Source organism: Cibotium barometz, chromosome 27 (assembly GCF_041138505.1).
Source record: "Cibotium barometz isolate CiBa-2024 chromosome 27, ASM4113850v1, whole genome shotgun sequence".
Lineage (NCBI taxonomy): Eukaryota > Viridiplantae > Streptophyta > Polypodiopsida > Cyatheales > Cibotiaceae > Cibotium > Cibotium barometz.
The window spans coordinates 44252007-44278512 of NC_141072.1; the positions used below are offsets into that span (position 1 = coordinate 44252007).

The window sequence follows — 26506 nt, forward strand, 5'->3', positions numbered from 1 at the left end:
GCCAAGTTGGCAAATGCACTAAGCGTAGTGCTTGCATCATCAATAACTATAATTATTGATAACGTAAGGAAGATTTACTGTCTTAAAGTCCTAATTCACCTTAAATTAATCAAATAATTCTTATTCTAATTAATAAATAATTTCCATTCTTGTTCCAAAATCATTTAAACAATATTGGCTTTCACGAATACACCAAAAAAACTAGCTCAATCAATATATCGATATGTTTATGCTTTGAAGAAAGCTAACAAATAGATTATCCTTATCCAGTGCAAGATAATATATAAGTATGCATATTAATTTTTCCATTACCCAACCAATTTCTTGTTTGTGCTCTCTCTCTCCACACACATATATATGCATACAAGTACATACATCCATATAACCTATGCATGAGTGTAGATTGATAGAGCCAAGGGAACTTTTAGGAATCAAGCCTTACGTAAATTAAGACTTTGCTACAATCATGATTTAGTAAAAATGGAGAAGATGTGGCCTTGATCTCACAATGAAGAACATAACATGTTACTAAAATTGTGTCAAATTCCTACTCCATGCATAATCATTGAGTATATTGAATTCACTTGTTCATTTCAAGACTACATTAATAAGAAGTTGTGACCATCTTATTTTTTTTATCATTTCACTTCCCTTATTTCTTACCATGGTGATAACAACTCCTTTCATGTTAGGATCACAAGCATAGTGATTCTTATCAATTCTACAAAGCTGCACAAAGCTGTTATGTGGCTCACATCCGTGGACATCCAAGTTGGAGGGTGGTTTCAGCTACACTTTTCATTGATTCATTTTCTTGTGCAAAGCCCACTGGCCTTGAGGAAGTCTTTATACTTGAGCTATCTTGGATGTCTTGAGAGATTGTTTCGTTGATGACACTACCTGATTGCACTAAGGATGCTTCCACAATCTACATTATATACATGTTAGGAAATAATGTAAGGTTGTAATTTCACAAAAGGTTTCAAAATGCCTTTTTTGCAATAGCAAAACAAAAATATTTCAAGCTAAAATTCAAAAAAATCAAAGGGATAATATAAAGCTTTTTGTAGTATGTAAAATGATTGATCAAGAAAAGAGAATCCATCTAGACATGTATGTATGTATGCATATACATACATACATATGTATGTGTACATGTATGTATGTGTATGGATATGTATATCTAAATACATATGTGTGTGTGTGTTTGTATATATATATATATATATATATATATATATATATATATGCATGTATAGATAGATATATATGTATGTGTATATATATGCACACACATATATATGTATGTGTGTGTATATGTATATACATAAATACATACATACATATGTATGTGTGCATGTGTGCATGCGTGCATGTAGATATATATATATTTAAATATATATATCTACATATGTGTAAATATATGTAGATATATATGCATATATGTAGAAATGTGGATTACATAGGTCAAGAGAAGAATACCTTAGATCTCAATATCTCATTTTCTTGTAAAAGTAAATGCTCCTAAATGGAAAAAAAACAAAAATCAGGTAGTGAAACCTAACTTCACAATTAAAAATACAATGCATGAAAAATTCAAAAAAAGAGATAAGTTATAAAATCAAAACCTTCGTGGCATGCATATGCTCAAGGGTAAATTTTAGAAAAATGAAAATTTATAATTTTTAAAAAGTAAACTTCTAATCATTTTTTGAGAGTAAGAGGACATCAACTTGTACCTTTCTTGCTCTCACACGACTTACTCCATCTTGAAGTTGCACTTCAAGCTTTTGTAAATCTTTGATTTCAAATCCCATAAGATTTTCTCCCATTATGTTTCTACAAGATAAGGTATTAAGTAAAGATAAGATAGTAGGTAAGCGAAGATACGAATTAAAATACTATATGATAGAAGTCATGAGATATATATAAAATAAATAGATAGTAAGTAAAGAGAAGATAAGAAATGAAGTGCTTCATGATAAGATAGTAATGAAAGAGAAGATATGAAATGAAGTACTATATGATAAAAGCCTTAATATATATAAGGCACATAGAAGTGATGAAAGTAATATATATGTTAAAATATGTGATATAGAAGACATGGAAACGAGATAAAAGTTATTACATGCCTATTTAAGTTTCCAAAAAAAAACATTAGGTAAAGGATTTGGTTATTCGGGTTTAAACTTAGACAATATTCATCAATCAAACCTTAGTACCTATTTCTTTCCTCCATGTATGTTAACTTCTCCTTACATCGTCTAGCCTCTTGCCTCCAATACTATAAAACCAAGCAAACATAAGTGTTTCATTAGAGTGACAACAATGCATTCAAAATCTATTCGAAAATAATTCTATACTATTATGAAGATCATGTTGATTTTTATATGCACACACAACAATAACAATAACAACAACAATAAGTGTATATGCTAATAAAAAACATTTTAAAGTCCGAGAAAAAATCTCAAGCCAACCATTAAAATATATCAATATACTTGGTTACATAGCTCAAGTTGTTGCCATCAATATATGTATTGGGTTGGGGGAATGCCTATGGAAGCTAAGTACTTAGTAGGTTTCATGGCATGAAAAATGGTCGACGTTAGCGATATGTTATGGCATGTTTCAAAAACTCCTAGAAACACATTCACAAGACAACAATCATGACGATCTTTCCAATGGTCTAGATGCAGTGAATAAACAAGAAAGTAACCATAAACCACACAATCGAAACTTACGTGTATATGCACATACTTTGACACAACCCTCTCTCCAGCACCATGAACAATGCCAAGGATAAGGTGAAGGGCTCACTCACACATAGAGTGCTCTCACCATTCCACATGCAAGGAACCTTAAGAAAGGATGGTTACACTCTCCCCGTCTTCCTATGAGCAAGATGCAAACCCTGAAGCACACAAACCTCCCGCTTGCGCCACCGACTTCACACCTTCTTACTAGCTACATGGTAAGAAAAAGGGACAAGAGATCTGTCACCCTTGCAACGCACAGTCCCTCTTGTGTTTTACAGCAGGTCTTGGCCCCCCCCCCCCCCGCCCTGTGGCCTCCCCCCCCCCCTGTGGCACCCAATGAGGGCGGCGGGCTAGGTTCACGCTGCGTGGCCACCTCTAGCGGCAGCAGCTCCCTGGTCTTCTCTAGCAAGGAAGAAGCGAAGCGGCAGGTTCTGGGCAACCCACGCTGCTGCGTAGGAATTCTATATTTATTCAAAGGCAGTCTTCTCGAGCCAGGCAGGCTATGGAGTCAAGATTGTATGCAGAGTAGCGCAATGAACAAGCTGCTCTATAACACAAGCTAGGGCTTTGCAGACCTGCTGACCTGAAGGGATCTGCGCTTTTTGCACGTGATTTGTCCCCGTTACGACTGTCTCTTATGGTTTTCCTTCTTTTGGAAGTATATTTAATAGTCAAATGTTCCTTAACTATTTCTTGATGCGTGTTAAAGAATCTCTCCTTCATATTTGTTGGATTCTCTTTGTTGAAAATGTTCTCTCTTCTCCTCTCTTAGAATTATAAAAGCATTAGAGAAGATTTTGGAGCCACCTCATCTATGCAAAGAAGATCTAAATGGTGACATGGGACAAGGAAGAGAATTGGCAGTGTACTATCCATGGATCTTTTTATCATGGGTGAGACGATTATATAACCCATGAAGAATGTGATCTTTCATGTCAAATCTACAAGCTCTAGTCTCTCTCTTGCGAATTTTTATGGATTCATCATTGAAAATAAAGCATCAGCACACTAGAGAGCAATAAGAGCAGTATACAATGGAGATCCTCATGAAGTTATATGGAGGGGGTGAGAAAGGTCCTGTCTCTTTCATGGGAAGGGAAGTACTACAACACAAATAATTCATAAAGAAAGGTTCAAGATAAGAGAATTCAATCATTTGTGAAAAGTGGAGGACATGCCAGACAAAGGACGACACCCTTGTTAAAAGTCGATTAATAAAGAAGCTCGTCAAGATCAAAGACTCGTCCAATATGATGTCCATATTAAGGAGAAGCCTTACTGCACATGCCCAGCTTTTCAAAAAAGAGTTATGGGGAATAACTCATACCTTGCTTGTAAGCATATCTATTTCAAGCTTTTTGCACGCTTTGGGCTACATCAAAATGAAAACAATGTTTATGCATTGACCAACCAATTTTAGCTTAGATATTTCTAAAGCTCTAAGCAAAACTAGAACCTACCCTTGAGGCCATATATCCTACTCATCTTCTCAAGGATGAGAGACATGCTTGCTTATGTTTATGGACACCCAAGGCTTTTTGGACATGCGCACTTATGTTTTTAGGTTTATATATTGTGGTACAAGAAACCACCTTGATTTCACATATGTAATTATTGTTTCGACCAATCTATTATATAAATGATTGGACCATGATGGCTAAACAAATATACGAGCTATCCCTTTTAATTTCAACTAACATGCATATTTAAAGTTTAACTAGATTTGGTTGGTTAAATGCTTGTTACGTGTGAGTCATTTACCTATACATTTGATTGGTTAAATGTGAATCTTTTACTCTAAAATTTACCTAAAAGTGTAAAAAACTTCGCTAAAAATTCACAAAGCTTGCAACCCCAAGCTCGCTAAAAAAATATTCCCCCTCACTAAGGCTCTTAATCTATAGAAAAGACTAGGCTATCCCATATGCCACATGGAAAGCCTAGGAGACTCACACAAAATACAACCAATGAGAGTGGACAAGCCCATCAACCCCATAATCTAAGATTATGTGCACCAAATAAATACTACAATGTGCGTAATGTGTATGTACACCTAGACTGGATAATGAAGCACTACAAGAGAATCATTATTTTTTGACGCTTAGTTTTCACGCCTAGTCACGTCGTCGATATGTGCATTGAAATATGCATGGAAAAAGGCGTTGAAATATATGTCGAAATACACATGGAAACAATAGTCAAAATATACGTCGAAATAACAATCGAATTTTAAAAAAATAAATTTATATATAATATTTTCTATTCCCATCCTGGGGTATGTTTTAGCCTTCTCTTTTTACCTCTTTGCAAGCATATGTGTCTATGAGAGAGAGAGAGAGAGAGAGAGAGAGAGAGAGAGAGAGCGTGTGTGTGTGTGTGTGGGGAGGGGAGAGTGGGTGAGGGAGAGAGGAGGATATAACTTCCATCATGCTCTTTGAAGAAGAAAAAATGCTAGCTCCTCCTCCTCATCACTAAGGTGCAATTAAGAAAGTGCTCTATTTTACAATGAAATTGAAGTTCATCATCAACTTGCTCATCCTCAGTGAGATCCATGGCTCTAAATAAATCTATTTCTAGAAATACTCCATCATTGTTGGCGCTGTTCCATAAACCCTTTGCCACTTCAAACAAATGAAGAGTCAATTGAGGAATCATTCGGTTGTGAATTAATTAGTGAAACCGATTGTCTTATAGTATTAGAAGTTAATTCATCCATGTCGTCAACCTTTTCTACCTCTAGCATGAGAGTTGTTGATGTATCATGATCATACTCAGCTTGAATCTCTTCTTCTTCTAGAAGATCTCTAGTGTTTGTTTCTCGTTCAAGATGTATTTGCTCAATGAGTACACCTTCATCCGATCCTAATCCCGTGTGATCCTCACCTACTTCCTCAACTAGTATGTCTTCTTCTTGCTCTTATTATTGTTCAATAGGTGCTAGTGGTGTATGCTTAACCATCACATGATCTGAGGAGAGTTCCTCAGCATTTGACAAACAGTCAATTGCTATTTTCACCTCTTTAAATATTTGTTTTTCACGTGGATTTATTTGAATTACAAACAACCATTTATGATCTGTCGGGTCTTTCACAAACATGACTTGCTCACAATGTTCTGGTAGCACAAATGTGTCCCTTTGGTTAGTCCATATCTTTGTGCGGTCTACTTAAAGAAATCTACACTTGTCTTTGCGTATAGTTACTTGCACCCCTTGAGTTACTAACTTGAACCATTTTACATCAAAAATCAACATATCAAACTTTTTGAATCCAACCTTGATAATACCTTGGATTGTTCCACAATAATCTAGCATGCCTACTTCAGTATTACCATCACTTGCACTTGAACGACTTTCTTGCATGAAATTAGCCTTCACACCACAATCAAATGTTATTCTCTTTTTATCTATTCCTTCTACTCGTCGCGAAAGTGACATCCACGTGACCAAATTTTCCTAAACTTACGATATTGCAAGCACAATAAATAAGTACTTTTATTGTACAAGTTCGCGAAAGCACAACATAAAAGACAATGCGTTGATATCTTTAACACACATACATGGAAATCACAACCATATACAAACTTCTCCTCATCAATTATTGATTCACCATTATGTTTAGCTTGTAGTATGGTTTGCTCAAGCCATTTATTAGAAGGAAAGTTTAGAAGAAGTGTAAGTTCTGTTGGGTACGGTAGTGTACGGATTGTTCGACTCCTAAAACTCAAATGAACTTGGTCCCTTTCAACCTTCACCAAGTTATATCCCTCAATCCATTTCTCCATACAATGTGAGTTTAAGATGCAAAATTTATTGATCTTTTCATGCAATGCTACATCCATTGTTCCCCACAAGGCCTTTCCCTTGTGGCTCTTCCCTAACTAGTCGATCATCTTCTTCTTGTGTCCATAATCTTGGTATATCGGGATCAAACACACTAACAAACTCAGTTATATATAAAGTGATTCTTGAACAACCCATCCCACTACCATACTACCTTCAGGACGAGCTCTTTGATGTACAAATCTTGGTATATCGAGATCAAACACACTAACAAACTCAATTATATATAAAGTGATTCTTAAACAACCCATCCCACTGCCATACTACCTTCAGGATGAGCTCTTTGATGAACAAATCTTCTAAGTATCTTCATAAAGCTCTCCAAAAAAAACATCCATCAGCTATGGACAACCCCATCCACAGCAACTTCATCAACCATATGAACTAGCAAGTGCAATTGAATGGTTAAAATACTTGTTGGAAAGTATTTCTCAGCCTCGATGAAATTTAACCGTGTTGCTTCCAATGTGTCTCTACTACTGTCACTTATGGTTTTCCTTCTTTTGGAATTATATTTAATAGTCAAATGTTCCTTAACTATTTCTTGATGCATGTCAAAGAATCTCTCCTCCATATTTGTTGGATTCTCTTTGTTGAAAATGTTCTCTCTCTCTCTCTCTCTCTCTCTCTCTCTCTCTCTCTCTCGCAAATTTTTATGGATTCATCATTGAAAATGAAGCATCAGCACACTAGAGAGTAATAAGAGTAGTATAGATAAAAGACTCTAGAATTATAAAAGCATTAGAGAAGATTTTGGAGCCACCTCATCTATGCAACAAAGATCTAAATGGTGACATGGAACAAGGAAGCGAATTGACAGTGTACTATCCATGGGTGAGACGATTATATAACCCATGAACAATGTGATCTTTCATGTCAAATCTACAAGTTCTAGAGTAACTGGTGTCCAATATGATGACTGCACATGCCCAGCTTCTCAAAAAAGAGTTATGGGGAATAACTCATACCTTGCTTGTAAGCATATCTATTTCAAGTTTTTTGCACGCTTTGGACTACATCAAAATGAAAATAATGTTTATGCATTGACCAACCAATTTTAGCTTAGATATTTCTAAAGCTCTAAGCAAAACTAGAACCTACACTTGAGGCCATATATCCTACTCATCTTCTCAAGGATGAGAGACGTGCTTGCTTATGTTTATGGACACCCAAGGCTTTTTGGACATGCGCACTTATGTTTTTAGGTTTATATATTGTGGTACAAGAAACCACCTTGATTTCACATATATAATTATTGTTTCGACCAATCTATTATATAAATGATTGGACCATGATGGCTAAACAAATATACGAGCTATCCCTTTTAATTTCAACTAACATGCATATTTAAAGTTTAATTAGATTTGGTTGGTTAAATGCTTGTTAAGTGTGAGTCATTTACCTGAACATTTGATAGGTTAAATGTGAATCTTTTACTCTAAAATTTACCTAAACGTGTAAAAAAGTTCGCTAAAATTTCACAAAGCTTGCAACCCCAAGCTCGCTAAAAAAATATTCCCCCTCACTAAGGCTCTTAATCTATAGAAAAGACTAGGCTATCCCATATGCCACATGGAAAGCCTAGGAGACACACAAAATACAACCAATGAGAGTGGACAAGCCCATCAACCCCATAATGTAAGACTATGTGCACCAAATAAATACTACAATGTGCGCAATGTGTATGTACACCTAGACTGGATAATGAAGCACTACAAGAGAATCATTCTTTTTTGACGCTTAGTTTCCATGCCTGGTCGTCGGGTCGTCGATATGTGCGTTGAACTATGCATGGAAAAAGACATTGAAATTTATGTCGAAATACACATGGAAACAGTAGTCGAAATATGCGTCAAAATAACAGTCGAATTTAAAAATATATATATATATATATAATATTTTCTATTCCCATCCTGGGGTGTGTTTTAGCCTTCTCTTTTTACATCTTTGCAACCATATGTGTTTACGAGAGAGAGAGAGAGAGAGAGAGAGAGAGAGAGAGAGAGATTATCCGAGAGAAAGAGAGATAAAGATAGAGAGCGTGTGTGTGGGGGGGGGAGGAGGCTATGGAGAGAGGAGGGTATAACTTCCATCATGCTCATTGAAGGAGAAAAGTGCTAGCTCCTCCTCCTCATCACTAAGGTGCAATTAAGAAAGTGCTCTATTTTACAATGAAATTAAAGTTCATCATCAACTTGCTCATCCTCAGCGAGATCCATGGCTCTAAATAAATCCATTTTTAAAAATACTCCATCATTGTTGGCGATGTTCCATAAACCCTTTGTCACTTCAAACAAATGAAGAGTCAATTGAGGAATCATTCGGTTGTGAATTAATTGGTGGAACCGATTGTCTTATAGTATTAGAAGGTAATTCATCCATGTCGTCAACCTCTTCTAGCTCTAGCATGACAGTTATTGATGCATCATGATCATACTCAGCTTGAATCTCTTCTTCTTCTGGATGATCATAGTATTAGAAGGTAATTCATCCATGTCGTCAACCTCTTCTAGCTCTAGCATGAGAATTGTTGATGCATCATGATCATACTCAGCTTGAATCTCTCCTTCTGGATGATCTCTAGTGTCTGTTTCTCATTCAAGATGTATTTGCTCAATGAGCACACCTTCATCCGATCCTAATCCCGTGTGATCCTCACCTACTTCCTCAACTGGTATGTCTTCTTCTTGTTCTTATTATTGTTCAATAGATGCTAGTGGTGTATGCTTAACCATCACATGATTTGAGGAGAGTTCCTCAACATTTGGCAAACAATTAATTGCTATTTTCACCTCTTCAAATATTTGTTTTCCACGTGGATTTATATGAATTACAAACAACCATTTATGATCTGTCGGGTCTTCCACAAAGATGACTTGCTCACAGTGTTCTGGTAGCACAAATGTGTCGCTTTGGTTAGTCCATATCTTTGTGCGGTCTACTTAAAGAAATCCACACTTGTCTTTGCGTATAGTTACTTGCGTCCCTTGAGTTACCAACTTGAACCATTTTACATCAAAAATCAACAAATCAAGCTTTTTGAATCCAACCTTGATAATACCTTGGATTATTCCACAATAATCTAGCATGCCTACTTCAGTATTACCATCACTTGCACTTGAACGACTTTCTTGCATGAAATTAGCCTTCACACCACAATCAAATGTTGTTTTTTATCTATTCCTTCTACTCAAAAGTGACATCCACATGACCAAATTTCCCTAAACTTACGATACTACAAGCACAAGAAATAAGTACTTTTATTGTACAAGTTCACGAAAGCACAACATAAAAGACAATGCGTTGATATCTCTAACACACATACATGGAAATCACAACCATATGCAAACTTCTCCTCCTTATCACTTATTGATTCACCATTACGTTTAGCTTGTAGTATGGTTTGCTCAAGCCATTTATTAGAAGGAAAGTCTAGAAGTGTAAGTTCTGTTGGGTACGGTAGTGTACGGGTTGTTCGGCTCCTAAAACTCAAACGAACTTGGTCCCTTTCAGTCTTCACCAAGTTGTATCTCTTAATCCATTTCTCCATACAATGTGATTTTAAGATGCAAAATTTATTGATCTTTTCACGCAATGCTACATCCATTGTTCTCCACAAGGCCTTTCCCTTGTGGCTCTTCCCCAACTAGTCGATCATCTTCTTCTTGTGTCCATAATCTTGGTATATCGGGATGAGACATACTCAGAAACTCAGTTATATATACAAGTGATTTTTGAACAAGCCATCCCGCTACCATACTACCTTCAAGACGAGCTCTTTGATGAACAAATCTTTTAAGTATCTTCATAAAGCTCTCCAAAAAAAACATCCATCGGCTATGGACAACCCTATCCACAGCAACTTCATCAACCACATGAACTAGCAAGTGCAATTGAATGGTTAAAATACTTGTTGGAAAGTATTTCTCAACCATTGTAATAGCCTCGATGAAGTTTAACTATGTTGCTTCCAATGTGTCTCTACTAATCTTTTTCCTTGATATCCAATGCACCACTACACCAATATTGTAAATTGTTGCTCTAATGTCATCGTTGAGGCAATCCTTGATGGCTATAGGAAGCACAAATTGGAAGAATTTGTGCTAATCAAGACTCTTCAAGCCACTAAGCTCATCGTTCTTTGTAAATGCTCCCTTCAAGCAATGCATCCATCCTATAGGGGTACGAAACTCACTAATGCACTTCTTTACATGCCGTTGGCACGTTGCTCATCCTTTGTCATGACCCAAGGTGCTTTTGGTAGCTTCACCTTTCCATCTACTCTATTTTGGACCCATAAGTGGTGCATGCATTGAACCTCTTGTAAATCATCTCTTTGTGCCTTGCTCTCCTTTGCTCTTGTGATGGTTTTCCAAAGCACCTTGACTATATTCTTGAAAATGTGCATTGGGTCAAGAAGATGGTTCACTAGGAGGTCATTCCAATATGGAAGTTGATGGAAAATGGATAGACGTCTTATTCTTGGAGGCATACAGGTTGGATCCAACTCCCATAAGGTCCTCCAATCATTGCTCTTCCATATGCATGGAGACCTCCCTAGAAATCCCTCACGTAAAGGATGGTCCACTGGGAGATACTTCTTATGGCCCTCGTATATTATCTTCTTCATAGACTTTGAGTATCGAGCCTCAAGTTGCGACCCACATAATGGACATCCATTATACCCTGACACTAAAAGCCTTGTACAATAGCAAAAAAGATTGTAGCAAGTAAGTTTGGATGACAATCATGACTTAACATAATATGTTAATAAGCTACAATATTACCTGAGCACTCTCCATAGCCAAGCCAATCATGCATAGTCCACATAAGTATTCCTCTCAATGCTAGCGCACGTCCAAACCTCTTGGAAATATCATGAACTTCAATGTCCTCCCATAGAACACGAAGCTCCTCAACTAAAGGGGCTAAATACACATCCATATTCTTCACCTCGTACTTTCAGGGAACTATCAAAGACAATAAAAGATGTCATTTTCTTATCGCTAGCCATGGTGGAAGATTATAATTAACTAGAAAACATGCCATGTACTGCATGAATGAACTTCGTAGACCAAATGGATTCACTTCATCCATCATTAGTCCGAGTCGAATATGGTGTGCCTCCTCGTGAAAGTCTACCGACTTCTCTTCAATGTGCTTCCATGTAGAGGAAAATGCAGGCACACGTATAACACCATCCGTGGACCTAGTGTTACGGTGCCAAGTTATCAATCTTGCAATGGCCGATTTGCACTTGAACATTGTTTTAATCCGAGGGATGATGGGAAAGTGTCGTAGAACTTTTGTTGGTACCCTTTCTCCTTGCACATATTGTCTATATCTCGATGTACCACAATGCAGACATTGTACTGCGTTGTTATATTCTTGTCGATAAATAATACAATCATTTGGACAAGCATAGTATGTGTTGTAGTCCATGCGAATCGAGTGCAACATTGCTTTTGCTCGACTACGGTCCACTGACATCTCATTATCTTCTAGTAATATTTGATGTTTCAATAAGCTGTTACATAAAATAGTAATGCTAAGAAAATACACATAAAGGTACATAACTCACTAATTGCATATGATATCATTACTTACACAAAAAATTTTGATACGCTCGTAATCAAACCATCCAAAAATCGATTGCAAGTTGAATATGGATAGGCAAGCGCATAAAATAGACACATGTGCTCCACAATATAGTGGAAGACGAGCAAGCTTGCATAGCTATTTTCCTTCTTGGGAAGCGTATTCCACACGTTGTGTGTTTTCTTCTACTTCTTTGTGTTCCAAACCTCGATCTTTTGTTCCATCATGTAAGGCATTTATCAACTCATCCATGTCATGTACTAGCATTTGCTCCCAATCTGCCTCAAGTTCCTCTGGTTGTTGGATCACCTCCTTTGTGGCTACTCTTGTTGGTCTCCATCGTTTAGGCTGGATCTCCACTGGTTCGTCATTGTTGAAGCATGCATTACCACTAATTAGATGTTCCAATTACTCCACTGGAAATATTTTTCATTTTTTTTATGATTGCAAATTCGTTGACGTCGAGCCACTTGGTATTTGAAGTGAGTACATGGACAAAGTGTCTTTTCCTCTAAATCAACAAAATTTGAGGGTGTGGCATCGTCCATGGTCTCCATATTGCTTTACAATGGGAATGAATGCTTATTTTTGGAGGGGAATCCTCCCTTAAGTATTTGTGGAGGGCGGTAGTCGATGATAGGTAATTTGAAATGTCGTGGTGCACAAGATCTGGAAAGATTTTGATTTTGAATGAAAAGTAGCGATCGCCAGAATAAGCGTCGAAAAGGTCATCAAAATATCCGTCGAAAAGGACGTGGAAAATTTATTTTTTCGACGTTTATTTCCATGGACTTTTCCACCCCACGGACTTTTCCAAGCTTTTTTCCACCCTGATTTCAATGCTTTTTTCCATGGTTATTTCAACGCATATACCGACGGTACAGGTTTTTATAGTAAAATAGAACCTCTCTGTTTTTTACGTTTTTGTTCGCACACGTGTGTTTTGCTTCCTCACTAGCTATGACTCTTTTTTCCTCACTCCCCTCTCCTCTTGGTTACATGTACGTGTTATATAAAATGTCTATTTGTGTGTAATTAAGGGTTATTTTCTTGTTTTTGTGTTTTCTTCTTTACTTTGCAGGTTCTTTCTCTCCCAAGCTCTTCTCTACCTCCTTACATTCCAAGAAGGTTCGCCTCTTTCTTTGCCCTCCTTTCCCTCCCCTGCCCTCTCCTCTCCTCTTGGTTGTGAGATGTGTGTGTATGTGTTGAAGGACAATGAATGTTTTTGTTTTTTGTTTTTTGTTTTGTTCTTTGTTTTCCAGGTTCTCTCTCTCCCAAACTCTTCTCCACCTCCTTACCTTCCAAGCAGGTATGCCTACTTCTTTGCCCTCCCTCCCCTCTCCTCTTGGTTGTGAGGTGTGTGTGTATGTGTGTGTGTGTGTGTGTGTGTGTGTGTGTTGAGGGATAATGAATGTTTTTATTTTTTTTTATTCTATGTTTTGGAAGTTTATCTCTCTCTCCCAAGCTCTTCTCCACCTCCTTACCATTCAAGGAGATTTGCCTCCTCCTTTGCCTTCCCTCCTCTCTCTTCTTGGTTGCATGTGCATGTGTTGTGTGTTGTGAGATGTGTGCTCTTATTCATGTGTATGTTCTTATTAAACTGTCTATGTGGCCTTTGTTATGTGTGTAGAAACATGTCTTGCACTCCAGATAAGACACCGTCTTACTCTCCATCCTTCTCTCCATATGCCATGTCACCTGACCAGTTTATGGATTTTTTTAGCACAAGCCACACCCGAGCAAAGAGCGATGGCACAACAATATTTTGGGAGAGGGGCGGGCACTTCGACTGCACCATCGAGCGGGCACCACCACTGCTAACCCTAGTTCACCTATAGAAACCCCACAAAGAGCCGCCCAGAACCCCACCCTCACGTCACTCGTCCACTTGCAGGACAATGCTCGAGTAGTGGAGGTGAGGCGAAGACGGTTGTGGTCCAAGTGGAGGCACGGATGGATCTACGCTCCCACATGAGCGTCCTTCCTTATCTAGTGCTAGTGTGGTTGGTCGGCTGACAATGGGAGAAGAGCACATTGCTCGCTGCCATAACATGTACTTTCTTTTGGAGAAGCTTGAGCGAGAAGGCACCAACCTCAATTGGGGACGCAAGCCTTAACCTTATGATTTGTATACTTGCTTTGCCATGTCATGTTAGATCGTTGTTTCGTATTTTTTTTAAAAACGCATCTTGTATGGTTTTCACAGGGACTAATGTATGACCTTGAGTGAGGCCTTGCCCATGTCTTTCCTCTTGTACATACATATTTTGGTCAACTCACATCTTTGTTTGAGCTTGTATAGCTTGTATACAACTACTTTATGCAATTTTGGTCATCGAGTATAGCTTGTAGAGCTTGTATGTAATTAATTTTATGCAACTACTTTATACAATTTTGGCTTAACTCGTCAGAGCTTGATATGTAAATTTCACATCTTGCAATATAATTTTGCCATTGTTTGCACTTGTGTGAATTGTGTACCTACTTTGTAATGTCGAAAACGTTATGGCACTCTAACTTTTTCAACAAATTCACTTCTTCTTCACATAGCGTATAGTCACCTTTGGTACTCTATAAGTTTGACATAATGGTGCATCATGGTACAAGACTACAGCTGGATGCACCATTATGCCAAACAAAATTAATATCTGCACGCGTCAAAATAACTGTTGAAAAAAGCATCAAAAGTTTCCTGCATCTGTCGAAATAGGTGTCGAAATGTCAATCAAAATCAGTGTCGAAAAGGACGTCAAAAAAGCGTGAAAAACATAATTATATCGACGCTTGTTTTGACACATATATCGACGCTTATTTCGATGTTTCCATTTTGACGCTTTTTTCAACACGCGTATTTCGACGTTTCAAGGATTTTAAGCTTAGTTCTAAAGCATCGAAGAAAGCGTGGATAATGGCCCTGCCTCATTGTAGTGAAGCTCAAGGTTGGCCTAGGTGTGAACCCATAGGTTAACATCCCCCCAACCTCCCGATCCCATGTCAGATATGAAATAAAAGTCCTCAGCAAAATTTGTTTCCACATAATCTGCAATTTCTTAATAGGTCAGTTTGATAATATGTTCATGCAAAGATATAAGTAATGAGTTATAGTCTAGGATTTCTTTCCAAACTTGTAGGAGAGGAGTGATCAAAAGTTCTTTAAACTGTATAAATAATTCTACTGGTGGTGTAAACAATCTATCCTAAGGTTTTTTTCATTTTTCAAGAAATCATTGGCATCTGATATTTCACCCTCTTTAAATTGTTTAAAAAATTATACTGGTAAACTGTCTATCCCAGGGCTTATTCCATTTTTCAAGCAATCAATGGCATTTGATATTTCACCCTCCGCTACATCAAATTCCAGAGCTGCATGCCAAGGATTTGGGAACGGTTTTTTACTTGCATGATAAGATAATCTTACATGCTCTCTCCTCCTTCTCACTCATATTTGTAAGATTACCAAAGATATTTGAGAAGTACTTTCTGATTATGTTCATGTTGATTTCTTGGCTCAGACCATCTTATGAGGAGGACGCTCTAATTTCTAGCTCTTTATGTTGGTTGTATTTCCTAATACTTCTATGATCTGAAACCTTAGTGTTATATGCACATTATGTGTGCATATACTAGGAGGCTAACCCACATTAATCTTGTGAGCATGGAAGCATGGGAACAAGCTCTAGTGGAGCATGGGTTAGGACTAACCTTAAGGTTTAAGGTTAGGGTCAGGCATCCAAGGGTCACACATGAGAAATGGAGGGTCGAGTCACTTGAGGGCCCTCCTATATAATAGGGGCATGGGACACACTCAAGGGAGGCTTGAGGGCTTGAGGCTTGGTTATGTTATCCTCTTGTGTAGAGGATCATATCTACTCACCTACCATTTCACACTATAGCTTCATGCTATTGGATTGGAGGTATACTTCTTGATGGTATGGGACATCAAGGTAGAGGTATGATGTATTTCAATATATTTCATGTGTGCATCCCTTGGGGCTCGGGGATGGTCGAGTGGATGCGTTTATGCCTGATTTATATATGCTTATGCATAAAAGTTATTTTTTTTATTATAATTTTTGATATTTTTTTAAAATAAATTTTAATATTTACTAATAAAAATGTTATTTTGTTGGTGGATCGTCGATATGACAATTGAAACACGTGTTACTACTATTCAATGGACGATTCGACGTTACGAGAAAATTCCATGAGGTTGATGCTATTTCTTTCTATTTTTTATGGTTTAAAATAAGCATTAATGAAAATTTTTACAAAAATACCACATATTTTATAATGGATATTTTTGGTAGAATGGATTATCTAAATTTCTAGAATTTTAGTTTAAAAAATATTTTTTTTTAAATTGAGCTTTTTTATGGTTAAAATATATATTTTTTTAATACATTTTTATGAGTTTTTTTATAGATATGTGATCAAATTTTTGTAAATTTTTCGCTGGAATGTAGTAGAGAGTAGCATGTTGATGCATGAAATGCTCTCCCGTGTGTATGGGACCCTCTTCGCCTCTCAAATCTGAATTTCTCTTCTATTTTCCTCTTGCCCGTGTGAACGCCTTTTAGTTGGCATTGATGGTATGGGACATCAAGGTAGAGATATGATGTATTTCATTATATTTTATATGTGCATCCGCCGTTGGACTCAGAGGTGGTCGGATGGATGATTTTATGCCTGATTTATGCATGTTTATGCATAACAATTATTTAGAGAGATCTTAGGGTTTTAACACTTGGTAACCTCTTTTTTGATTGACACTATGAAGTTCTGGGTATCTCTTATTGCTCTAGTCCAAGATCTAGTAGGAGCTCAAAAAGAGGAGAAGGAGGCCTCCCAAATTTTGGTTACTCCTTGCCGGATTGCTCGCATCTTACAAAGTTTGGGGTCAGTGTGGTTCCATCCTGATTTAATTTTTTGGTAGGAATCTTTGAGGGTAAGAAGGATTGAATAATGATATGATAGAGCAATAGTCTTCAAGACTTAAACATTAGACTTCAAAATTTTTTGGATAAGAACATCTAAAATGTAGCATCTGTCTAGTGGTGCCTTTCTTGTCAACATGTCATACCTCCCTTTGCTCCATGTAAATTGATTAGAAGTGGCTACATCTTGCAGTGCATGAAAAATCTTACATTATTCGTTCTTTTTCTAGACCTCTGATTGTCTATCCTCATTTTATGTATCTATCAAGATGAGACTGTACCATATTAAATTCTCCTAGAATAATGATTGGGAGTCGATTCTCATAAGTTAAGACCATAAGCCAGGCCTAAATCCCATGGGACTAGAAGCACAGAGAGACACCATTGTGTATGCATGCTCACGTATGTCCACATGCACTGCAATCCATCTGTGAATGAATCCTCACCCATGTCCACATGCACTACAATCCATATATGGAGAGGATCAATTTGTACACTCTTAGTGAAAGGAACCAAGTTTACATCCATTCCCAGGTCAATTCTCCCATTGCCTTGAGGATGGTTGGTAATAAACCATTTATAGTTATTTGATATTATGTAAAGATTTCTTTGCAAAGCTTTACCATTCACTTTGATCTCTTGGAGACATTTAAATGAATTTCTAAGGGGTATGTGCTAGAGTCATCTTTAATAATTCGAGGTCTTAGATCATCAGTTAAACCTTTTGTATTAAAGGAAAATGCTATAAAGTTCTTTCACATTAGGGATTTTTTAGGATGGTTTTCCGTAGGACTGAGAACTTTTCCCATTAGGTGCTGGGGATTGCATACCCCCAACCTAAGACTGTCTCCTCCTAAAGGATCCTAATTCCATCAAGTTACCATTCCTAATTTCTCGTTTTCTAGTGGGGCCAAGGAGACACTCTTCAAGATTTCCCCGGGGATAATCTCCTCTTTTGCCTACAAGAGGAGAAGTTGATCCTCTAGAATATTCTCTCAAAAGTCCATATCATCCACATTTTGATCAAACCCTCCTAGTTTGGCTTATATTTGTGTACTTGGGGTGGCATAGTCCTTATCTTCTTTAGGAATCTCATACCCTGGTTGAGAGGGTTTTCCTATATCCATCAAAAGAGGAGTAAGTATATTATTCTGTTTCATCTTGAGGTTAGCCTTTGGGATCCAACTTTTATTCCGACACTTATTTCTCCTGCCTACAGCTTGAAATTCATGGTTGTCAACTACTATATTATGCTTATATTCCTCTTATTTAGGATAAGGTTGGGGAGAAAACTTGATAGGATAATTTTTTATAAAATGGTCCTTGCTACATAGTGAAAGCATGTATTTGAAGGTTCTTGTAGACCAAGGGCTGGTCAATGGAATATTATAAGAACCTGAGGGTGCCAATGTGGATTGAGAGATCCAAGGGTCTTGTACCTTGTAATCTACCTACTGGCGGGTTAACTATAAGTTTCAAAAGAGGACAAAGTTGTAAGTGTAGATTGGGTAGCTCCACCCACACCGGTTGAAGAAGGCTTTGGGACAAGGGAAGAAAAGTCCGTGGACCACATTGTTCTCAACAAGGTTGGAGACGACCAAACAAGATCTTATCTAAACCTGAGAAGGACATGGGTGCCACGTCTTACTCATGCAATGCTTGTTCTACATGGTGGATGTCCATCAGGAAACCTCTGTGCTCTTCGCATGGGACGCCCTAGGCTCCTTGCATACCCTGTGATGATGGAAGCTCTTGGGAAGAAGAGCCCTCTTCCTACTCAAAATATTGATGTTGTGTGACATTCCTAGGTTTTCGTGCTAAGGGTTTAGGAGGTTTGGGGATACTCAAACCGAGACCCCCTTGTTCCAACATGGGGGAACCCTCAAGGCTAATCCTCATTAAGGAGCCTAGATCAGGTGCTAGCGGCCATATAGTCTTGGAGAGGAAGCCTCACCCACTTCTTAAGGAGTGATATTTTCAAGCCTCTGCATTATATACCTTTCAAGCAACATGTGCTTCTAGTTTTGCTATAAAAACATTATATGGCCACCTAGGCTAGTAGCATCTACTATAGTTACCTTGGTTTCTAGTAGGCTCCCCTTTTACTCTCTCCCTCTTTGGTGTAGGTTCCTATTGTGTGTTGACTGGTGGGTCTTTTGCTTTTGTGCCATTAGCGATTCAATAAGCGATAGTTTTAGTTTACACATGCTTATATGACTGACCCACCTTGCTGTTTTAAGAAAACTCTCCTTTGATGCTAGAGAATATTGATAATTTCTTTGGTTTGGATTTTTTGTGTTATTGCTGCCTACTCTTTTGCTATACTTCCACTATTTAATTATAAAATTTCTTGACTTTGCCTATATCAGCATCTAGAGAGTGCAAGCTCCTCTTTGATTAATAGCATCTTCTTGTTCCATGTGTGGTTAGCTTAAAAGAGTAGTAAACTAATCAAGTTTTCAAACTACACCACTAGATCACATATTGTAAACTACAAAAAGAAACAAAACACGTACTTTCATTCTCCCCTAAGCCTTTGTCTCTCCCCCTGCTACCATAAATCCACTCACCCCTTACTTATAAGCCTAAGTCCCCCCTTCCAAAAACTGCCCTTCCAAATTGGCTTTGAAATGATACTATAAGATATGGCTTGTGAATCCCCCGGGGTTGTAACTTTGCACGTGATTGCAAAAAAAAAAACAAACACGTAATGGCCTCCACCCAAGTGAGGATCCCATCTATTAACATTTTCATTTACTAACTAGCTTTTTAATTTCTTTGGATAATCAATGACATGCAATATTTACTTATCAACACCAAGCACCCATCTACCCCTCGCCAAAGTCTTCAATCTGACCATAAGGACGTGATCAACATTAGGAAGGGAGGAATGTTGATCCATTTTATGGTTAACAAGGCTCGACACACCCAACTATATGCCAAGCATGAGTAATCTATATCTCATTTAGAGAGTTAATCACAAAGGATATTTGATGAAGAAGGTGGGTCTTCATCAAGAGTGATTTCTGATGTAGAGACTAATCGTTTTCAAAAAAGGTGATGAACAACATTGAGTGTTATTTCATTCTTGTCATAGAATGGCACCACCACTTCTTTGTTGGACTTCTTCATGGCACACACCTGGCTAATGAAGTTCTGTACATCTTGCACCGAGATAGCCCGATTCCCTCCTAGGTTAAAATTTGCTTCCAACACAAAGTCTAAGACAAATATTACATTTAAAGTGGTTAGAAATATTACATTTAAAGTGGTTAGACTTCACGTAAAGTGTGCATTTAAAATATCCTAGACATGGCACCCTTTGCCTACTAATCCATGGAATCTATTCATAAGCCTACAAGCATGGCTCGCCTATACAATGACATAGCTCATATGCCACGAGATTGTTTTGTTTGTAAGGATAAATTTGAGATTGGATAGTTTTGACTCCCAAGATCATTTCAAAGCCAATTTATATTTTGGGAATCCATTAGAATGATTCAAGTTCTAGAGTCTTATGTTTTGAAGCTTCAAATTGTTGATCTTCCAACTATTTTAACTCTCGCAAGAGATTCAGATTCTATAGTCTCACTTTCAAGTAAGAGCTTCTTGCATAGGAGGAATCTGAAGCATTTTTCAAGGGTTTTCAAGAAGATGGTTTGCTTTCTTTCATCAATGGAGTACCAAGTGTTGACCAACCAATCACCACGAAGGACAACCTCTTCTAGTTCTTCAAGGGTAACTTAAAAATCGTATTCGACGGAATTATCCCAAGTAAGAATTGTATATGAGAAACAATCCCAAACTTTGAGGTCTTGACCTTCAACATATAGCACATTCATTTGCCTAGGAGTGAGTGTGGGTTGTCCTATAGATATCCAAATTCTTCTTGAAACAGTATTGTGAGTAGCACTGAGACTAATCATTGCTTTCTTTTTGTTCAATATCTTTGCCTACTACGAATTCTAGCCAAATGTTTATTGGATCGTCAAGAGGTAGCATAGATGTTTTGGTGAATCATGTCCGTTCAATTCCAGATTCCTTCATTTGATTTTTAGCCCTCCTCTCATATTTCCCTAGAGCACTTTCAGGTCTACATTTATTTGTGAAAGGTTGATTGAAGAGTTTGAAAGTCGTTACCTTGATCCAAAACACTAAATGTGTACAGAGATGCAATCAATTGTTTACCATATCCCATTGGTTTTGTTGACATTTGTGTTTCATTTGCATAGCTGCTTTTGATTTCTTTTGCTTTTACCTTATCATTACAATAAGACTGACATTATTTTACCTCCATAAAACACTATGAGCTCTCTTGGATGAGTTTCATTTGGCAAATTTTGCTCACTTTCAAAGGAAATTTGATAATCCTCCATGTGGTATTCTTTCTCTTGTGTAAGTCAATAGGGAGGATTCAATGGCGAGTGACTCGGTCCACCATTGAACCATTCTTACCATGCTGTTCTACATTTCATTTTCAAAATAGTCAATTGTGAGATCAATTCTTCTTCATTTAGTTGGAAGGGTGCTTTTATTGCCTTGTTTCTTCATGTGATGGCATATGAAGGAAGTTTTTATTGTGTCCCTCCATGAAGCACTTGCCTCCTAGTGTCTTGTTTAAGTTTTGATGTTTCTTCGAACAATGGATATCTCCTTGCATTGAGAGTTGACTTGAGTTCTTTTGGTGAGACCCTTTTGATTTTCCTATCCTCATTTGAGCTTGTTTTGACCTCTACCTTTTTCTTGCCCTTGGTTTTTTTTGTTTCTAAGGTTCTAGATCCTTTTTCTATGATTGAGCTTTTGGTTGGTTTGAGGCTTGTTTATCTATGTTGGGTCTCTATTTTTAATTTTGGGATTCAACCTTTAGCTTTGAATTCTTGTTGGTCTAATGTGTTATAACATTTTTCTCATCCCAGTTTTAAGTTTCAACATTGGCAGTTTTGTTTTAGTTCGCACCTTACCTTGCAACCATGTTGGTACATTCAATGGTATTGTAAAAAAGTGTGGTCTCATATAATTAATGGACCCAATGCCCATATACCATGCCCATAGATAATATTAATGATGGTGTAAAAAGTATGGTCATGTGTATATACCAAAATAATCCATAATTGGGACTAATCAATTAAATATAAGATATTACTCTCTTTTCTCTCTAAACTTAGGCTAATCTCCCTAATCTAAGCTAATCAACACTAATTTTAAGATAATATAGTTTTTTCTTTCTATCATTGGTATCAGATCTTAGTTCTGATCCATCTTCCGCTTTGTTCCAAGAAAATTTGAGGAATTCTTGGATTTCTTGATTTTATTGATCTTTCTTGAGTTTCTTAAAATTTTCAAGATTTTTCTTAAAGAATTTAGTACAAACATGAAAAAATCACTCAAGTTTATGATAACAATCAAGACAATGGTGATCTTGAGTGCTGGCCATGGCATTAAGACATGATTTGTTCCCAAATTTGAGCCATTTAGACCAATTTTTGAGAGTCAGACAAGTTTTGGCCAAAGTGAGTGTACGATGGACAAGATTTATGTGGTGTGAACCTGCACAACTTCTTTCCCATCTTTTTAGGCCTCTTCACGTTGTGAATCTATGGTGGTTTTATAGCAAGATTGTTTATCATTAGAGTAAGGACAGGCACCAAGATGATGTTGGCAAGCTTTTCAAGCTTTTATGGAGAAAAACGGTGTTGCCTATAGCTGGTTTCTCCATAGCCTTTGCGCCACAATGTGTCACCTACATTTGGGTGATTTTTTCCAAGCCCTAAACATTTCAATCATTATATCTTGTTTCCAATGTCTTTTTCTCTTGTTATAAGGCATAAAGCAGCTATTATTATTGTGATTAGCAGTACATTTACTCATCATGAAAAAAACAACAAGATATACCTACCTAATCAAGGATTTCATGAGAAAATTGAATGGATAATCTTCTTGTTACAAACCTTATTACAAGACATTTTGAAGCATTTCATGGCACTTTTGAAAGCATATGAAGATTTCATAACAAAAATCCTAATTTCATGTAATTGGTCAATTCCTCATGCCATTCACATGCCTCAATGATAACCATATGCAACCATATATCTTCAATTAATGCACTAGAAAAACCCTAAAGTAATATTTACAAATTGTGATCCATTTTGGCATTGTTTTGCAATTGATGATTTCTATGGCTCAACCTATGCCATTAAGATGTATACATGTATTGCTACATGTTATTGAAAAGCTATAAATGCCATTCATAGCCATTCCCATGTTAAGATATATCATAAGACATGTATGAAGCATGCTATAAGTTCACATGAGCTTATGTTGCAAGCTTTTATGAAGAATTGAGAATCGCAACGATCGCGAGAGGATCTGTCCATTGGCTGAGCTCGTAACTCTTGAGGTCTCCAAGCTCTACACCTCCTTGAGAAGCAATTCCACTGCACCTCCCGTGAGTGCTGTCAAACCATCGTGTTGCACTACGTATGCTCGTCCCTCCTCTCACCTTCCTTCACTCACACACACACACTAGCATGTATTAGAGAGATATTAGCAAGAGCCAAGACTCTATTGCACAATGGGAGACTGTTTTGTATTATAAAAGATACACTTATAGACATGTCCATAAGTGTTCACACACTTAGAGTGTGGCTGGTCGAGCATAAGAGACCTAATGCTATTACAATGACTACTCTCATAATATATCCATGAAGTAAATCACTTGGTACATCATCCTAACTTACTACCACATGTGTACTCTTGAAGTGGAAACTGCCATAAGTATTCCATCAAACCATTAGGGACACCCATCCAAGTTGTTCATTTGGACAACATTGGTTCCTATCTTGAATGTATGAACTTTTGGTGTATTTACCTTCACTTCTTTATGTAAGATAATGGTAGTAGATTTTGTTAACCCTAGGAATGGACTAACATTCCCCCCTTTTTTATGCCAATCATGTTCTTGTGGAAGACCTTTGTGTGAGGAGATTGCCAAGCATTGTTGATGGTTTTTAATGTTGAGTAATGTTCAATGGTCCTTGTTCCTCCAGAAGCAATAAGAAAGGCTAGTTAGTAAATGACAACGCTAGAGATTAGCAAGAACTCCAAATGGGATGGGGATTTTTCAGTGATTGCATGTTTATATTTTTTGTGAGCATTTTTTATGTAGGTTATATATTTTGCTAACTTTGGTTTTGACAATAACAAGTAGAATTACATGTGATTTGTGTTAGTTGAAAAACTAATAGATGTTAATGATGGGAGAGAAAAGAAGAAAGGATCTATAGAAACTTAGATAACATCATTAGAATGAGATTGTGATTCTTAGTTCATCATCTGATTCATTGAAATGACATTCATCACTTGAAGAATTTGACCTTCGATGATATTCCTTTTTGTAGTTAGATTCTTGTCAAATGTTATTAAGACTTGTTCTTGCATGCTTGTTACCATGTGTTTTTTATACTTTTATGTATATTTAAGTACTCTATGAAGAAGATAATCATCATGAAGTACATTAAATGAGTCAAATGGACTATTATTAAGTTGCTGCTTGTTGAAGTAGCCACTATTTGGTAAGGCATGAAAGAATTACATCAACTTGCGAGAATAATACAGATATCTTCACTAAAGATTAGATATCAATGTGTTGTGAATATTTAAGTTTTTATTTGGAGAAGTTTGCAATTTGAAGAAAAATTCTAGGCGATGGGTTGTACCATTCACGAGGCTTTCGCCCACCATGGCCCCTCCCCCATCTAGAGATGTACCTAGAAAGTTGTCAATGATGAGACTTTGGTGTAAATGTCCTCGAGCTCATGAGTATGGATATGTACTCATGGAGCACCTTCTACATTAACTTATCCAAAAGAATAATAAGCTATAAGCTCAACAAAAATGTGTTGGCTATTGAAGATCGTCAACTGAGGTGTTATCATTGAAGATCAAGGTTGTTGAGAGTCAGATCTGACCCAAGAGAAAAATTTGGTGAGTTAGCTGATTTAGATTGAGTATGATTAGGTGTCCAACTATATGAATATAGAATCAGAGGATAGATGTAAGACTTCTGAGTGCCTTGAGCTAGATGTTCTCAATGATTTGGATGTGGTAGAGGCCAAGTTCTATTTTGTCTTCCCATATTTTGGTTCCTCGATGAACTAATCAAGTTGAAGTATCTTTGGTGTTCTTGCTTTTACAAGTTGTGGATAATATGATACTACCAGAGCTTTATGCTTTGCAAGCTTTTTTGGGAGTGGGATTATCATGATTATGATTGGAGCTTAGTAAAGAGTCATTTAGTGCTTCGTGAGTATATTTTAAAGGTTGAGAGACCAAAGATTAGTTATAGAGACAAAGACTTATTGCCGCTCATCACCTCACAACGCCTCCCTATCCTTGATGACGACATCATGCGCGGATATCTTACAGATACAGATACAAAAACGCAAAAGAATAACATTTTGGTAAGCATAGCATAAATAGCATAGATGCTTTTTTAAAAGTACACTATCATTTCCTACAACCTTTCACATGTTTTCTATTTATTCACAATAGTGTAAGTTTTCTTAGTATCTTTTCACTTACTAAGTTATTCAACTTTGTAACTTAAATTAAAGTTTTACTTATATATAATTCCAATCATTATAAATTAACCATTAAGAATACCTCTAGATCTTGTGTTGTATTTGCATTTGCACCACTTTGTAATGAGCTTGATGAGCATCTTTGATATCTCTCAAGAACCCTCCTCATGCTAGTACAAAAATAAAGACATGAGTTAATCTCTCTCTCTCTCTCTCCATTGCTAAACTAGGAGGCATAAGCTCATAACAAGATTAGATAGTGATACCTATCCTCTACTATGCCAGTGACATAGTTTCTATATCAATTTCAATAGAGGTAATGAAAATAACTCTTCATGAACTTCAAAATTTTTGCAAGAACTTGCTAGTTCCAAGATAATTTTTTCACTTTTTTTAACACTTCTCATCAAGTTGCATCCAAATAGTCCTCCATGTATAAAGGTGATCTTGTTGAGATTCTCTCATCATATGTTTGTTTCCCTATGTATAGTTCTTTCTATGTAGTTAAGGATGATTCATTTCTCACTTAACCCATCACTAGCATGGAAGAGACCATTATCAACTACTAAAGGACGAGTGTCCATCTACTCAAGCAAGAAGGAATAGACTCAAGACCTCTAGCACAAGAGTCTAACTTTTCTACAAATATGTGAATGTCTCCTTATATGTTTATCTTGGGATCAATTTCAATTCCTTAATTTTCTCCATGATGTTGTCCATCTACGCTCCCTTGTAAGAGGATTTACCATAATATCTCAACTAGAGAGAGTGTTTTAACCTTGCTTGTAGGAGCCA

General features: G+C 37.0%; 1 protein-coding gene across 3 annotated transcripts in view; it reads right to left on the reverse strand.

The window, feature by feature from the left end:
• Positions 1-425: 425 nt before the first annotated feature.
• The window catches only part of LOC147623425 (MADS-box transcription factor 23-like), a 58399-nt gene continuing 32318 nt past the window's right edge, over positions 426-26506 (reverse strand). For 2 of the 3 annotated variants that reach the window (XM_086821867.1, XM_086821868.1), the window contains exons 3-7: positions 25794-25881; positions 2223-2284; positions 1740-1839; positions 1483-1524; positions 426-928 (exon numbers count right to left, since the gene is read on the reverse strand). In XM_086821867.1, the coding sequence (XP_086677993.1) occupies positions 752-928; positions 1483-1524; positions 1740-1839; positions 2223-2284; positions 25794-25881 (469 nt within the window). In that variant the 3' untranslated portion in view covers positions 426-751. The remainder of the gene's footprint in view (positions 929-1482; positions 1525-1739; positions 1840-2222; positions 2285-25793; positions 25882-26506) is intronic. The other variant, XM_086821869.1, reaches the window with a different exon arrangement.